At 38.3% G+C, this 18,022-nt stretch overlaps 1 protein-coding gene across 1 annotated transcript in view; it reads left to right on the top strand.

Moving 5' to 3' along the window:
• LOC124803209 overlaps window positions 1-18,022 on the top strand; it is a 112,853-nt gene that overhangs the window by 9,609 nt on the left and 85,222 nt on the right. The window contains exon 2 of the mRNA XM_047264390.1: window positions 14,946-15,068. Within this exon, the coding sequence (XP_047120346.1) occupies window positions 14,946-15,068 (123 nt within the window). The remainder of the gene's footprint in view (window positions 1-14,945; window positions 15,069-18,022) is intronic.

Genomic DNA, 18,022 nt, shown 5'->3' with positions numbered 1-18,022 from the left:
AGACAGATTAACACAACCTATCATTAACATATACTGCACCTTAACTACTAAAAACCAGTCGATTGTGGTTCAAACAGAAGTTCTCCCACACTTTAGCTACTGTACTCCGTACACTGAGTGGCAAATTGTACTGTCTTCCTGACACTGTGGTGGGAACTGGAACTGTCGTAAGAATATGTTCAAAAGGAATCCAACACCTGTTACCAAATGTGGCCAATGAAATGATCTTGCTGGTGCCATGAAGTTCACAACTACATCACCTTCTACTTCACAGCACTCAGCAACACATTCTAAGTACCATTCGTCATCATAAACAGCAATAACATAGCAACCTGGTTGTATGTTGCTGCTTATGCTTCTGAATCCTGAGTCAGACACACTGTGAAGACACATGTTGTGCATGAACCTATAGTTATAACCGGACAGTCTGCTCATCTGCACATTGTCAGAGTCCGCTGGAGAGAAGTGATGATGGCTCCTTGTGCCTGCAACAGTTTTAACGTGTTCTAGTTTGCTTTTTAGCAACTCTTTGACTGATTTCAACTCATCTTTCGAAACATAGAATGGGTGTATGCCAGAGATATTTTTCTGTACCCGGGTAAACATCGAAGAGGTGTTAGAATGTGACCTGTAGGGTGCTGCAGACTACATCTACATCTACATGATTACTCTGCAATTTACATTTAAGTTCGTGGCAGAGGGTTCATCGAACCACAATCATACTATCTCTCTACCATTCCACTCCCAAACAGCGCGCGGGAAAAACGAACACCTAAACCTTTCTGTTCGAGCTCTGATTTCTCTTATTTTATTTTGATGATCATTCCTACCTATGTAGGTTGGGCTCAACAAAATATTTTCGCATTAGGAAAAGAAAGTTGGTGACTGAAATTTCGTAAATAGATCTCGCCGCGACAAAATGTCTTTGCTTTAATGACTTCCATCCCAACTCGCATATCATATCTACCACACTCCCTCCCCTGTTACGTGATAATACAAAACGAGCTGCCTTTTTTTGCACTCTTTCGATGTCCTCCGTCAATCCACAGAGGACGAACGAGTGTGGTGTAAGCTGTCTCTTTAGTGGACTTGTTGCTTCTTCTAAGTGTCCTGCCAATGAAACGCAACCTTTGGCTCGCCTTCCCCACAATATTATCTATGTGGTCTTTCCAACTGAAGTTGTTCGTAATTTTAACACCCAGGTACTTAGTTGAATTGACAGCCTTGAGAATTGTACTATTTATCGAGTAATCGAATTCCAACGGATTTCTTTTGGAACTCATGTGGATCACCTCACACTTTTCGTTATTTAGCGTCAACTGCCAACTGCCACACCATACAGCAATCTTTTCTAAATCACTTTGCAACTGATACTGGTCTTCGAATGGCCTTACTAGACGGTAAATTACAGCATCATCTGCGAACAACCTAAGAGAACTGCTCAGATTGTCACCCAGGTCATTTATATAGATCAGGAACAGCAGAGGTCCCAGGACACTTCCCTGGGGAACACCTGATATCACTTCAGTTTTACTTGATGATTTGCCGTCTATTACTAAGAACTGTGACATTCCTGACAGGAAATCACGAATCCAGTCACACAACTGAGATGATACCCCATAGGCCCGCAGCTTGATTAGAAGTCGCTTGTGAGGAACGGTGTCAAAAGCTTTCCGGAAATCTAGAAATACGGAATCAATTCGAGATTCCCTGTCGATAGCGGCCATTACTTTGTGCGAATAAAGAGCTAGCTGCGTTGCACAAGAACGATGTTTTCTGAAACCATGCTGAGTACGTATCAATAGATCGTTCCCTCCGAGGTGATTCATAATGTCTGAATGCAGTATATGCTCCAAAACCCTACTGCAAACCAACGTCAATGATGTAGGTCTGTAGTTCGATGGATTACTCCTACTACCCTTCTTAAACACTGGTGCGACTTGCGCAATTTTCTAATCTGTAGGTACAGATCTATCGGTGAGCTAGCGGTTGTATTTGATTGCTAAGTAGGGAGCTATTGTATCAGTGTAATCTGAAAGGAACCTAATCGGTATACAATCTGGACCTGAAGACTTGCCTGTATCAAGCGATTTGAGTTGCTTCGCAACCCCTAATGTATCTACTTCTAAGAAACTCATGCTAGCAGCTGTTCGTGTTGCCATGCACTTAATGGTAGCACCAATACCATCACATACATTTTTACCACATTGGGACAACAGTCGAGCAACTCTCCAGCCATTTGCGATTTACTATAGAGATGAATCAGGCGATGTGTCTGTCATGAACCTGTGCATTTTTAGTGACTGTTTAATTCATGATGCCATTGCAGTTCATGCCCACATTCGCACTGTCATGGCATATGTGAAAAACAAGCTGCCTCACATACATTTTGCGAAATACTTCAGTGATGGGACAGGTAAATGTAAAAATCTCAAAAATTTATGCATGCATTACCATGATTTTCAGATTCACGCAGAATTGATTTTTTTTTTTTGCGACAAGTGTTGGTAAAAATGTATGTGATGGTATTGGTGCTACCATTAAGTGCATGGCATCAAGAGCACCCTACAGAAGGTCACATTCTAACACCTCTTCAATTATTTACCTGGGTACGGAAAAAATATCTCAGGCATACAATCATTCTATGTTTCGAAAGATGAGGTGAAATCAGTCAAAGAGTTGCTAAAAAGCAGACTAGAACATGTTAAAACTGTTGCAGGCACAAGGAGCCATCATCACTGCCCTCCAGCGGACTCTGACAATGTGCAGATGAGCAGACTGTCCGGTTATAACTATAGATTCATGCACAACATGTGTCTTCACAGTGTGTCTGACTCAGGATACAGAAGCATGACCCAGGTGCAGTCACCATGTACGACCTGTTTACAAAATATATTAAAGCGTATGCTGTAAAGGATGCCACAAGCTCTTGTATTATTAGGAAACTGGTGGAAGAATCCATTCTGCAGGTTGGGAGACCTTATCCATTTTGTTTGAAAATGCAGCTAATTTTGCCAATAAACACTGGAGAAATTTTTTACAAGGTTACAGAATCAACCACTTACCACAAAATACCATGAGGAGGCTAATCCCATTTAGACGGTGTGCAGAAACTATAGGTTCAAAAGAACTTATGGTTCCACTAATAAAATGAATTAGATAAATTACCTTAAAACATTTGGATGAATGGTCAGCAACCTATTGCATACAGCTACAAATTACATACCCAGGCAATTACTGTTTAACACTCCTCCTAAAGTTTCTAGGACTGATATTTCAATGGAGGAGAACATTACACAAGTTCTAATAACTCTGCTCAGAGAAAGAAATATTTTGATTCTAAGCTAAAACAGACGTATAAAATTAATTTAGATATGGAATGCTCATTAGAAATTGTCCTCAATCATCTCTCCAGCATGCAAGTAATAAGAAGTGGCAACTAATGCTATAAAAAGGACAGTTTGAGATTGAGGGTACTTCACACTTGGGATACTTAATACTGTATCCTAAGTACCGGCCTTTTCTGAGAGCAAAGCATTGAGAGAGTCTATCTGTGCCAGGATATCAAAAGGTACTTTCTATGATAATTTGTAAAAATGTGTGTAGGTCAGTTGAGAAATAGATGTGATTACTGTAATATAGTTTTAAGTTAATAAAAGTTGTTACTTTCAGAAAAGGAGCAACAGAATTATTGTTATATTATTTGATATGGTTTATGCTTATTATTAAGCAATTGAATTAACTGATCTTAACTTTGAGTGATGTGTGTAAATGATGACGTACTAACCAACACTTTTTCCACAATGGAGATAATCTGACATATTTCCATACAACATGTAGTTGTTAATCCTGTTGTTAAGAGGTCTGTATTGTGTGTATGATGATTTCTGGAAGTAATCTAAATTCAGAATATGCTTATGTTAGTCAGAACAGAAACCAGTGCGCGGGCGTGTGTGTGTGTGTGTGTGTGTGTGTGTGTGTGTGTGTGTGTGTGTGTGTGTGTGTGTGCGTGCGTGCTTGCGAAAATAAATTTTGGTACAGCTGGTGAAAAGATTTTTTGTGCGCTTTGCATGAAATATGCTTTTGGATTCCACATGTGTTTAGAATTAGGCATTGAATTAATATCAAAATTACATTCAGTGATGTTTTAAAGATGACTCAATTTCTACACTCATACAGTTGTACAGGAAGGAACTTATTTATTATTTGTTAAAGGAACTCTTAACTTCGTGTGTATTCCATAGATTTCATTTACTTGTTTAGTAATATAAGCTAGGATCTAGCTGAATTTCGAATGTTTTTCAGCTGAACTTTTAGAATAGGTTATGTGGAAGAAAGAAGGTGGTAAGATTAGGGTGTAATATCCTGTCAATGTTGATGTCATTAGAGATGGGGCACAAGCTCAGAATTTCACAGGGTTGGTGAAGGAAATCAGACGTATCCTTTTCAAAGGAATCATCCTGGCACTTGTCTGGAGTGATCTAGCAAAATCACGGAAAACCTAAGGAAGGGTGGTCAGATGCAGATTTGAACCATCATCCTCCCAAATGTGAGTCCAATGTGCTAACCACTGCGCCATCTCACTCGCTGAGTTAGGTGGAGTAATTTATTTTAAATTCAGGTTTCATTGCAAATTTACCATCTATCCTTGTTTTGAAATAAAAATTACATTGCGACCTGGTTTGAGTGTGTAGGGGTAGATTGAAATGAGTACGAGTTTTGGTGCACTCAGTATCTCCCTGAATTCAGTACACAAACCATACATGTGCACCTTTGCCAGGCAAGGGATGTCCAAAGAAGTGTTTTAATAGTATTTTACACATTGCATTAACTACTTGTTCTGATTTCATGTGTCATCTGAGATAGCACTGTAACATGTTGTACTGTGATGATGCAATATGAGTCAGTACGATTTGTACCCACTGATTGGCGATATGAACATGAAAGTTTTAGTTAAGTAAAACACTTATGGATGGACAGCATGCAGATGGGTTCAGTGAGAAAAGAATATAAACTCTACACATGCTTAAGACTGTCAGTGATTACTTGCTTTGTGTAGACATAGATACTTAAGTCACTTCTGCTGACAGTGTTGAGAGGAAGTTCTTCATGATGACGTTCAGTCTGTGCTGAATATCTATGCACGTGAATCACGAAGTGTGACGCAGAGCATGATGAAACATTACATATAAGCTATTGAAGTTACACCAGCTGGGTGCAACTGTCATGGATCTAACAATCAGTGCCCATCAGACAATATTGTTGACATACAACAAAAGTAAAAATGAATGCTTTTATCTTGTAAATATTTATGTGATGAAACAAATCCAAAGAGGAAGACCTGAGTTTGACTCCTGATACTGTCAGGGAGTTTTCTTGGTGGAAAGATTGCAATGGGGACACCAGCCTCATGAAACTAATTGCAGTGTTACATGACCGTGTAATAGTGGCGCCAGGGCATGACAGCTGACAGCGACCGAGGAAGAGGTATACTGACCTCACACACCTCCATACCACACCCAATGACGCCACTGGCAGAGTAGAACTCTGTGGTCGGTCAGTACTGATTGGCTCAGAAGGGCATGTGAACGGAATTTTTAAATAAAACTTGTGCTACATTGAACCCACCACAATGCCAGTTTAATTTAGATAGGGAAAGTATTGTGGAGTGCAAGCACCTTTGCCTGCTGACAAAAATATTGAATTATAATTCTTTGTCCCTTTCAGGAAGATGTTATTTATGTATATTATTGATACTTGTACAAACTTTGAACATATTGCCATCTGATGGGCTTGGACGCCTATTACTCAAGATACACCCATATCCAATCTGAGATTCCTGATTGAATCAAGACACAATACCCTTTACTGCTTGGAAAGCTGATGCCTCCCTGACAGCCATCACTTTCCATGTTTTCTCTTGGTCAATGACACATTAAAACTTATAATGGCATGTAGTAATAGAATAACTAACTAAATTGTAAAGACTTGCAGTCTCCATGAAATAAGAACTGCTTGATCTAAATTGTATTGTTTGTGTAACTAATTTTGCAAGCTTTTTACCATGAGATAAACACGTTAAAAAGAAAATGAAGAATGAACTAAAACATGTATGTCAGTTAAAAGTTGTAGTCCAAGATGCTACTTTCTTTTTTTTTTTCCCCCACAAGGCATGTCTGAATGGTGTAGTAAGAGGAAATAAATAAAATATGATCCAGAGTAAAAACTCAAAGATGTCTGATGTAAAGCTTAAAATATCCTGTAGACAATGTAATAAACTAATATATTGAATGTATTGTACCTTTTTGTTTGAAATGTTACATATTTGCATCTCACAGATTAAAGAAACACTGAGAGGAGATGTTACTGTTGTTACCAAATGAAGTAACATTTCAAAGACTTGATGGTCATCCTCTTGGAACCAGACACATTAAAGATCCCAAATAATTGAAATATATCTGTAATATTCATTTGCTTAAAAAAGGAACTGTCACATAATGAAATACACAAAATAAAGTGATGCTAATGTAATGAACTTAAATAATGTAGTGTTGTACTTCTTTATTGTAAAAATCTAATTTGTTATTACAGACTAGTCAGTTTTCATGTAAGTTACATACAGTCTCAATGTGTTTTTACTGTTGTACATTTGTCAAACGAACAAAAGAAACATAAACATATTCCTATTCTTCCTCCTGAACTGAGAAAAGGAAGAGACAAAGAATGAATTTGAAGGAAAAAAGTAGTGTCATATACAGCCATAAGGAATTAACATAAAGGGAAAAAAAGTAGTGTGGCCTTCAGGAGGGAAAATAACAGTTGATAAAGCCAGAGAAAGTAGAATGAAATGGTGAAAGTCATGTTCTCGTAGTAAGTATATCTTCACCCATTTGAGGCATTGTGATATCATGTAAACATAAAAAACTCGTGTAGTGAGAGTCACAGAGATCAATAATTTCCAGAGAATTATGAATGTGAATTATAAAATTGATGTTCATTGTCATCTTTCTTGGGGTTTTAGTGGAAAATATAAAAAGTTTTATCTACCATATTTTAAGAGTTGCGCATTTCTTGGAATTGTAAGAAGCTGATGACAGTATTTATAAGCACATTGGCACCACATTTTCTTGTATAGTAACTTAATAAATATTATGGTCGAGTCCCTTTAAATTTGACTCCCAAGTTATTGGATTCAACCTTGCCACTGATATATGCTTTAAAGTTTTTCTCTTAGTGAGTATAAATTCTCACTAATGCACATTAAAAACAAAAAACTGAAAAAACAAATACAGTAATCATATTACTGTAATAATAATAGTAATAATAATAATAATAATAATAATAACTATTATTATTGTATGCCACATCATGTGTAATTCCTATTCTGTTACAAATCCCACTGGGTCTGTTACATCCTCTAATAACACTAGAAATCAGTCATTCACTTCTTTGATTAATTTTAAAACTGATGTGTAAACATGTACTAATTACTTTCATGTTGTGTTCTAATTCTTGTCATGCAAGGGTTTCAGCTGCTGACTTGTTAAAACTGTCTTTCAAACTAGCTTCACCTGCCCTTGCAACAGAGCCGCCATCACCATTCTATGGCGCCAACCATAGTCACCAAATGGTGATGTTGCACCTGTACTCACATTTCTAGATTTGAATTGTTATATGAAATTAAAATATTATCATCTCTAATTTTAAGGCTACACTGAGATTGCTGAACTCACTTATGATGAATTCTTTCAAGGGAGAGGGGAGGAGATATACAATGTATTCTCATTTCACTTGTACATAAATTCTCCAATCATACTGTAATTGTCGGGGTGACTTTAATCATCCAAAGTCAATTAGGATAACTACAATTTTGTTAGTAGTGGGTGTGGCAAGGTAGCCTGTGGAACACTACTACATGCCTTCTCTACAAACTGCCTAAAACAGAGTTCATAACCCCCCCCCCCCCCCCCATGAAGGAAGTATATTAGATCTAATGGCAGCAGATAGACAAGACCTCTTTGACAATGTTCACTTCGAAACTGGTATCAGTGACCATGAGGCAGTTGTAGCAACAGTGATTACCCAAGTACAAAGGGCAACTATAGTCAAGACAGTCTGAGAAAACTCCTGACAGCTCACAGTGCTGTTGCATACTTCCAGCTGCAAAGCACTAATGGCTGCAGGTGGAAACAGTAGCCATCTATAGAGCTCTGACAACACTGAGGCATTGCCATAGAGATGGTTACGAAATCACATTACGTTATTGGTTGAGGTAGTCCTGCAAAGCTGCCGCACCCAGTCCACTGCAACTATCAGGGATCACTTTAAGCTGACTCAAATATAACACAAGTAGAAATATTTATAATGTTCAGTAGACTAGATGAAGGAGCATTAGTGTCGTATCTCAGTGTGGAACATGATACTTTTAATTCAGCACTGGGGCGTTCAGATGAATTATGGCTCAAGTCTAAAAGAATAGTTGACCACGCATTGGATAGATACGTACTCAGTAGAACAGTTCATGATGGGAGGGGCTCTCCATGGTATACTTTCTGTAAAGAAACTTCTCAAGAAATGGAGTACTGCATAATAGGTATAAAACGAAGCACTGGGCTGTAGGTACAGAGATGCTGAATGAAATAACATGTTCGGGTAGAAAAAAAACAATTGCTGGCAAGACTGATGTAGCGGAATACTGGCGAAAGGTCTCTCAAAAAACTCAGAGAAATTTTGGTTGTATGTGAAGGATATTAGTGGCACCAAAATTGGTGTCCAGTCACTCACAGTCGAGGTGAAAACTGTAATTGAGGGTAGCAGACCAAAAGCAGAAATACTTAACTGTGTTTTCAAATGTTCCGTCCCAAAGGAGCCACTGAAAAGATGAGTGACATTCATATTGGTGTCAGTGGTGTTGAGGAAAAGCTGAAATGGTTAAAATTGAACAAAGCCCCAGGGCCCAATGGAATTGCTGTCAGATTCTATACTGAATTTGTGGCCAAGATAACCCCTCTTCTAACTACAGTCTATTGTAGTTTCCTTAAACAAGAAACCATGCCCCTTAGTTGGAAGAAAGAACAGGTGTCACATGTCTGCAAGAAGGGTAACAGAAGCAATCCACAAAACTATTGTCCAGTATCCTTGACCTGAATTTGTTGTAAAATCTGCAACATATTCTGACTTCAGACATAATGATGTACCTTGACAGAATATTCTTCTTCATGCCAGCCAACATGGATCCTGCAAACATATATCAAGTTGAATCAGGACGTTGGTTTCAGTATTCTCAGTGGCCAAGTATTTTTCTTTTTTCTACATGTTCATTATGAGTATGTTACAGATAGACTCATCTTCCAAGATGACAACAACCATATTCAAAAGGCAGCACATACATGTTCCTGGTTTGACAAACACTCAGGCACCCTTTCACACCTTTACTGTCACACTAAATCACCCAATGTCCATACCATTGAAAATACTTGGAACTATTGTGGACAGTGTGTGAAAAAAGCAGTAAGCGTTCCCTCAGGTCTGGATCTAAACATCAGTGAGTGACTTTATCTGGATGTGGAATACCTGAAGAAACTTGTGGAATCTCTTTCTCACATAACAGAAGCCATTACCAAGGCTAGATGTTGCGTTAAGTGGTATTAGTGTCATGTCTCCTAGGACTGACTGATTTTCTGTCCAGTGTTCTTGTAAGTGATATTTCAGCAAGTTGACTTGTAGGTTCCATTTAGCAGACAGTTATAGTTCTTAACAATGTTTTTCACTGAGACATTCTTGAGGAAATCCTTGATAGGAGGAAGGGCAGCATTATTGTGGATTTTAATCTATTTGTTGCAGATAATGAGAACAAGGCATTAAACTGCAAATGAAAACCATATCACAAATATATCACCTTGTACAACATAAATGTGCATACCATTATATTCAAGTTATGATGACTTTTTGTAAATATAATAGCACATGATACCACTTGACATTGCAGATAACAAACATCAGTTAAACTGAGATTGCTGCTTACATTTATATGCAGTTAACCTTGGTGTGTGATGTCAGTAGTAATTTGCACCCTCCTTGAGAGGTAAAAAGTAATAAAATTTCTTCTAAAACATGTCCAGAGATTATGTTAGAACAAAAGAAAAACTCAATTTGTAGGTGACACAAATTAAAATACTAAACAACATTTTCTTTTATAAAAACTAAAACCAGTACTAATATTTTTAAAAAAGTTGTAGATTATGGACGTACTGTGTTTACTCGAATCCAAGCTGCACCTGAAAAATGAGACTCGAAATCAAGGGAAAAAAATTTCCCGAATCTAAGCCGCACCTGAAATTTGAGACTTGAAATTCAAGGGGAGAGAAAAGTCTTAGACCCCACCTCCAAATCGAAACAAAGTTGGTCCACTGTAACATGAGACACAATTTAGGTCGAATGGGTGAAGATACAGCTACAGTAGTTTGGTTCAAGTCATAAGCTTAACAGTTAAGCTTTACCAAGTAGCCATTGCTATGTGTCAGGTGCTCCGTCCATATTTATACGGGTACCCTTCCTTTTTCATGTGCTTCATCTGGTTTGAATTGATTGCTTATTTTGCTTTGATCTGATAAGTGCCATTCTCTTTGTTATAGGTGTTTACATCACTCTAAGCTGAAAATGCATTATTGTACTGTGTCTTGCATTGTTTGTCGCATTCTGATAATGTGTGTTTACGACCTGTCGCCGCTCGCGGCATGGCTTGCTTTTGTGGGCGCTACCGCAGCTTAAAATAAAAAAAAGAGAGGAATTGTCTCATAAGCGAAACAATGGCAAGAGACTGCTATTTGTTGTTAATTACACTGCTTCTTTCTTTGATAATGATCAACAAAAACCAAATAATAGACTGTGTATGATAGATGTTCTGAACGAGAGTTTAGCGAAAATTTTTCTCCCGTTTGAAAATCTTTGCAGACCCCTCTTTAGTACATTACATTCTGCACAGAAATTAGAGTCATCTTAGATTTAAAAATCGAGTCAGTTGCCGTGCTTCATTTCTATTCAGCATAAGAATAAAACGAATATAAACATGACATGATATGTATATTCTAGCGCGTTTGCTGTTGTTTCACGCTAGTTTTGTAGTTTATTAGGCATACAGGATTTAAATGAGATAGCAGCAAACACAAAAGAATACATGGCATAATGTTTACATTTTTCTACCTTTTCTTTTAATTTATTTACTGATGCAGAGGTTTTGGTGCCAGTATTTATCTTTGTGCCTGCAAAGCATGCCTGTGTAGCGCTATGTATTTTCGATGGAAGAAGTTAGTTGTGGTGGCACCTACCAACATTTTTTAGAACCTCTGCTTACTTTGCACTCGATTCTAAGCCGCAGGCAGTTTTTTGGATTACAAAAACTGGAAAAAAAGTGCAGCTTAGATTTGAGTAAATACGGTATATTGCACGTCCAAATTGGCTGACATTATGAAAGTAACTGACATGGCTGTCATGTATAAACCAGTGTTACAATCTCAAGAGAAATGCAATGTACAAAATGACTTGTAAAATCTTATGACTGTTTTTTATGGGATCTTATGTAACTTGGTTTGGTGTTAATAATAATACTGACACATGCACTGACTGTGGCTACTGGGAAAATGGCTTGGTTCATGAGCTATGAATTCTGTTCTCATTTAATAAGCTGTTGCCTATCACCACATAGAGCTGTACTTACGAGGTGTTATGCAGGTCACCACTTGGTGTGACCAGTGTTTCCTCTGTCTCAACCCCTCCAAAACCCAGGCAATCATCATAGGCCGCACCACCCGCTCCTTCCGTCTCTGTGATTTCTACCTCACCCTTTATGGTCGTCCTATCCAACTCACCCCCACCCTGAGATACCTTGGCCTCACCCTTGACCGTCACCTCACCTGGACCCCTCACCTCAGACCATTCAGCAGAAAGCCCATTCCCGCCTCCTCCTCCTGAAACTCCTGTCTGGTTGGACATGGGGATTGCATGCTTCCACAATCCTCCACACCTACAAATCCCTCATTTGTCCTATCCTCTGTTCTGCCAGCATTGCCTGGATCTCCGCACCCACCCACTTTTACAAGGCCCTCCAAATCCTTGAATGCCATGCACTCCGCCCTGCCTTCCGTATCCGCCTTCCTTCCCCCACACGGCTCCTGTATGAACTCATCCCCTTCCCCCACCTCCTCCTGTTCCTCCAACATCTCTGCATCATTTACACTGTCCGCAGGCTTGATCCCCCCCACCCCCTGGTTTCCTCCTTCCTCTCCACGCCCCGCCAGTTGCCACGCCTCTATCACTGTATCCCTCCACCTCCACACCCTCCATCTCCTTCATCAGGGCAATTTCCAGCACCTCCCCCTCCCAAATGATGAACTTTGCCGTGACATATACCCTTCCTTCCAACTATAACCTGGCCTTGTTGCCCCCGTCCTCAGGGCCCCCTTTTTTCCTCTCCCCTCCTTCTCCCTAGATCGGATTTTCTTCCTCCCCCCCCCCCCCCCCCCCCCGAGACCCTGCCCCCATCCTTGCCTCTTTCCCTCCCATGTCCCTCCGTACCTGGCCCTCTCTGGCGCGCCCCCCACCCATCCCCCCCCTCTCTTCCCCTCCTTCCCTTTTTCCCTTCTCCCGTATCTCCTTGCGACTGGCAGATCCTCCATTTTGATCATCATGCCACGTCAGTGTTGTGTTTAGTGCTGTTTCTCCTGTGCGTCGAGAGGTGTGATTGTAATTGTGTGCTGGCCGTGTACTTAGTGTTAGTTTTATGCTCTGGCCATACTGTGCCTTGTTTCTTTTAATTGTCCCAGTGTGTGATTTTTTGTGTGTGCTACTTTTTTACGGTTTTTATATCCATTTTACAGTCACCCCCTTTTTTGTCTATTGTCTTCCATGATGTTCCCCCTTTTTTTGTGTCTATGTTCACCATGTTTTCTCCTTTGTTATTTTTTAAATGTCTTCTATTGTTTGTTCTATGTTCTTTCGGCTGAAGAGCAGCGCATAAGCTGCTGCCAGCCCACCCCGATGGGGAATTGAAATACAATAAAGGAAAAAAAAAAGTGTTATGCATCTGTCTTTGGACATTTTAAAGTCCCATTTCTTTTTGTTAATGAGATGGCCTTCAAAATTGGGTGTTTCTCATTGTCAACTGCTCATTGAGTGAGGTGGCAATGGGAGATCCCTGATAACAAAATACCCCCATCTCTTCTAGGAGATCTAAAACTCTGCCTTTATTCCCTCTATGCAGGAGCTTCAGTTAAAGAGGTCATATAAAGATGACTATGTCCAGTGTCAACAAGATGGGCAGCAAAATTTGATTTTTCAACTCTGTCCCTCCTCTCTAATGCCATGTGCTCACAAAATCTAATCTCAAGACTTCTCCCTGCTTGCCCTACATAACTTGCATTACAATTGGGACATTGTAATTTGTATACTCCTGATTCATAGAGAAAATTAGTTTTGTATGTATTATTAGCCATTAGAATTCTTGAGGAAATGCTTTATGGAGTTTTTGCTGCATCAGATTTGTAATCAATCTCAAATTTTCGGTAACTTCCTTCCTGGTCGTCAGGAGGTTTCAGTAGGCCATTAGGTACTTTATTAAGTTGGCTGAATTGTGTCAAGGATAAGTCACAGAACTTCTATATGCTACCAGAGATTATGTTGCTGACTATGACTCAAGAACATTGGTAGCTACGCTGATTTCATTACATGGCAGGTAATTCAGCTGGTTCCTCCGTGGCCTTTCAGCATCAAGCACCCATTTCCATGCACCACTAAAGTTGTAGCCAGTATTCCAGTTAAATTTTTTGCTGCACATTCTGATCTCAGTGGGTTCTTTTACAACGGAGGCCTAGTAGGTAAATGTATGGATTAATATTTCGATTTCATCAAGTATAATTGTGTGTTTGTTCACGAGGCTGCATTTTCAAATGCAGATTTGTTGAAATTACATTTTTTAAGTGGCATTGGTGCTCTGCGCAGTGTTCTGAAATTGTTCATATCATCTGACCAGTGTAACTGCTACCACATTCACAATGTATTTTATAAATTCCAGGTCAACTGAGAACAAGGCTGTGTTCTGTTGGGCATAGAATCTCTGTAATTTTCTTCCATGATCAGAAAATGGATTGAACACCACATCTGCCATGGACTCTGACTATTTTATTTGTTGTAGTTCCAAAGAAAGGAAAGAATGCTGTAGGCTGATCACCTGATGACAGGGTATCTGTGTGTACTTGTTTCTTAATCTTATAGTAATTGGAAGTCCTGTGGATTTGTTTAACCTTCATGGCCAGTTAAGTAAAAGACCCAAGAGCCTACCGAAATCTCCTTATGATGACAGTGGAGGAAATTGTCAAAAGCTTGAAATTGAATAAAAGTCTGATGTGACAATAACTCAGTGACACATTTATTCAGTTGTAACTTTCTCTTGAGTGACGCATGCTCAGTGTGTTGGCTGTTTTGTGGGTACATGCAGAGCCCTCTCAAGTGTGGCTGGCTGGACACCAACAACAATACCCCTCACAAGTGCAATTTATGTTACTCTTCCTACAATAACAATGCACAAGGAAGTAATACACTATGAAATATAAGCAGTTTGTAAACATATGTCTCACACTAGTTGCTCATTCTAGACCCTACATGACTGAAATATTTTCTAGGTACCATCGGTTCCTCATCTAAAACTACTGATTTAAAATTTCAATTGTGATTTAACGTGGGAATGCAGTCATAGATAAACTGAGATAGGGATAAATTTGCGTCTTGACTTCCTTTCTCTGACCTGAAATCAGAATGTAGGTCTTTTCCCATAGTATCTCGGAGCTTAACATAGCAATTGTAGGGGAGGAAGAAAAGGCTACTTGTTTCATTTAGTTGCTCATCTTGCTCTGTTATTGTATGGACATATTACAAACCAATGTTATTGACAGGAACAAAAGGAACTTGACCTCTTCAAAATGATGTGGAATGCTCTGTGCCTTTCACTTCGGATGGTGATGACTAATCCTGTGAACTGTGATAATCAAACTGAAATGCGACATTACGTAAAGCAGGTAAGAAACCTTCAAAATAATGTAGGTATGTTCTCATGCTTATTTAAGAGATTTAGTATAATAAGTAGTTGCAATTCAGTTAACAGCTTTGTGTGCCATGAATTCCTTTTTTCAAGCAGCCTTTCTTTACAATAAAATGCATGTTGCTTCCATAAAGTGTTTATTTCACAGCATACAATTTAAACTATGACTGACCAACATCTTTAATATCTGTTTGCTGCAGAATTCTTGAGGATATTCTAATTCCGAAAATTTATATAATACATTTCCTAGAGACAGAAAAGCTTCTGTCCATAAATCAGTCAGATTTGGAAAGCATTACTTGTGAGAAACTCGGCTTATCTTTTTCTTGCATGATATACAGTGAGCAATGGATCAAAGGCAAGAGGCAGATTCCCTATTCCCAGAATTCTGGAAAGGGTTTGATTCAGTGCTGCAATGTGTAGTGTTAAGGGTCTGAGCATATGGAATAGGTTCTCAAACATGTGAGTGGCTGGGAGACTTCTTAAGTAGTAGGATCCAGTGTACTGTCATGGATGATGAATGTTCATCAGAGACAAGGATATTGTTGGGATTGCCCTAGCTAAGTGTGATGGGACCATTCTTGTTCTCTGTGTACATAAATGCTAGGGGTGAGCAGCACTCTGTGACTATTTGCTTATGATTCTGTAGCATATGGGAAAGTGTCATCGTTGAGTAATTGTAGAAGAATGTGATGAATGATAGCTCGCTGTAAATGAAGAAATGTGTGAGTTAATGCAAATGAGAAGAAAAAATATTCCTGTAACGTTCAAATATAGTATTAGTGATGTGCTGCTTGACACTGTAATCTTGATTAAAAAACTAGATGTAACATTTGGAAAGCAATATGTAATGAAACAAGCACGTAAGGTCGGTAGTAGTAAAGGTGAAGAGTTGACTTCGTAGTATTGGGAGAATTCAAGGAAAGTGCAGTACATCTACAAGGAAGGCAAGTATAGAACATTAATGAAACTCATTCTTGAGTACTGCTCAAGTATTTGGGGTCTCCACCAGGTTGTATTAAAGGAAGACATCAAAGCACTTCAGATGCGTGCTAGTAGATTTGTCACTGGTTAGGTCTGATCAACACATACGTATTATGGAGATGCTTCGTGAGCTCAGGTGGGAATCACTGGAGCGAAGATGATGATCTATTCGGTAGAACACTACTGAGAAAATTTAGATAACCGGCTTTTGAAGCTGACTGCAGAACGATTCTACTCCTGCCAACATACATGTCTTGTAAGGACCTTGAAGATAAAATGAGAGAACTTAGGACTCATACAGAGGCGCATCGACAGTTGTTTTTCCGTCACTCTATTTGCAAGAGGAACAGGAAAGGGAATGACTAGTAGTGCTACGAGGTAGCCACCACCATGCACTGTGTGGTGGTGGTATCTTGCAGACGTTACAGTAAACAAGTACAGTGGTTACTAAGGAAAACATACCAAACAGTGGCTGATTTCAAGACAGTTGTGGGTAAACTATTAAGTGTTTCAGCATGACCTCATGAAATATCACATTAAAATGCTCAATAAGCTGACTGATGTGCCTTCACTCCCCGTGCAGTAATACTATGGCCGACTAATACTGTGGGCTAATATGTTGTACTCTTTTTTAAAGAAAATTCATTGTTACTTCTCAATGTTTTAACATTCCAGTCCCAAAATCAAAAAATAATTATTTTAATGCCAATGCATTAAGTTGGCGAGTAATTATAGTTTATGACCTATAACACAGAGCAACTTGTTCCACTAATGGTAACAGTAAAGTTAAAGTATAAAAAATTATTGTTCCGTTATTTACGTATGTTAGTAGCAGGCTGTGTTGGTCTTAGTGTTTCTCGTGAATAACTTTGTGCTAATGGCTTTAACTTTGATTTATTTGATAAATGAGGATGGCAGAAACATACAGTCTGTTTGTATAATTAGTTTCCAAATAACAAGTCCCTCTTAGCTTCAGCCTGTTGTGCATATATATTTTATAACAGTCAGATTATAACTTTCCGTCGTTACAAGATTCATCAAAATGTACTTAACCACATTACAATATTTTTTCAACTTCTATCACATTACAAGTTGTTTAGTCTTTCTTGTGTCTTAAAAACTAGTATTCGGTTGCAAAATGGTATGAATATTGCTTAAAATTCAGATTCATAAATTTATTTCAATTGAAAACTTAGTATTTTATTTTACTTGACTAATATTAGGCTTCAACACTCACCTACATATTTTCATAATTTTTCATAACGATCAGTCATGTACAGTTTTAGTTTTATTTGTACATAAACTGAAAATTTAACTTACTTAAAATATTAAGTACTCTGTACCTCTGTATTTTTTACTTTACATTATTAGATTGCACATTTCAAAAAGTAATTTCAAAATAAAGTAAAACTCTCTTATTATCATCCAAAAATGTTATCCTGCAACATAACAGTGCATAGAACTGCTAAACTCCCAAAAATACAGGCTTTGGATTTAAAAAATTGCATGTATCAAGTATGTCACTAATGCTGTGACTTTTATCTTAATTTTATTGTAACTTTTTTTGATGTAATAACACACATACATAGACACAAAGTGCAGTAAAGAAAAAAAAAAAAAAAAAACACTATACGCACTTGATATGTTGCTATGTCAACCTACCTTACAGATATATTTTATTTTTATATAAGCTCTTAGATGTTAAGCATTTTTTTTAAGTATCATTTCTAAATTTCTCAAACTTTGATCTTTGTAGAACTTTGGTCAGTATGTCTGCTAATTGTTCTTCCATATTACAATATTTTATATCGAACAAACCTTCTGTGTATTGTTCGCTAACATAGTGAAATTTTACATCTATACGTTTGCTTCGTCTAACCAACTGTCCTGATTTGATCATTTGGATAGCACTTTAATTGTCTACATAAAGAATGATTTTCACTTTTC

Source organism: Schistocerca piceifrons, chromosome 6 (assembly GCF_021461385.2).
Source record: "Schistocerca piceifrons isolate TAMUIC-IGC-003096 chromosome 6, iqSchPice1.1, whole genome shotgun sequence".
In the NCBI taxonomy this organism is placed as follows: domain Eukaryota; kingdom Metazoa; phylum Arthropoda; class Insecta; order Orthoptera; family Acrididae; genus Schistocerca; species Schistocerca piceifrons.
Note: the sequence above shows the minus strand (reverse complement) of the source record. Positions and strands in the feature narration are given on the sequence as shown.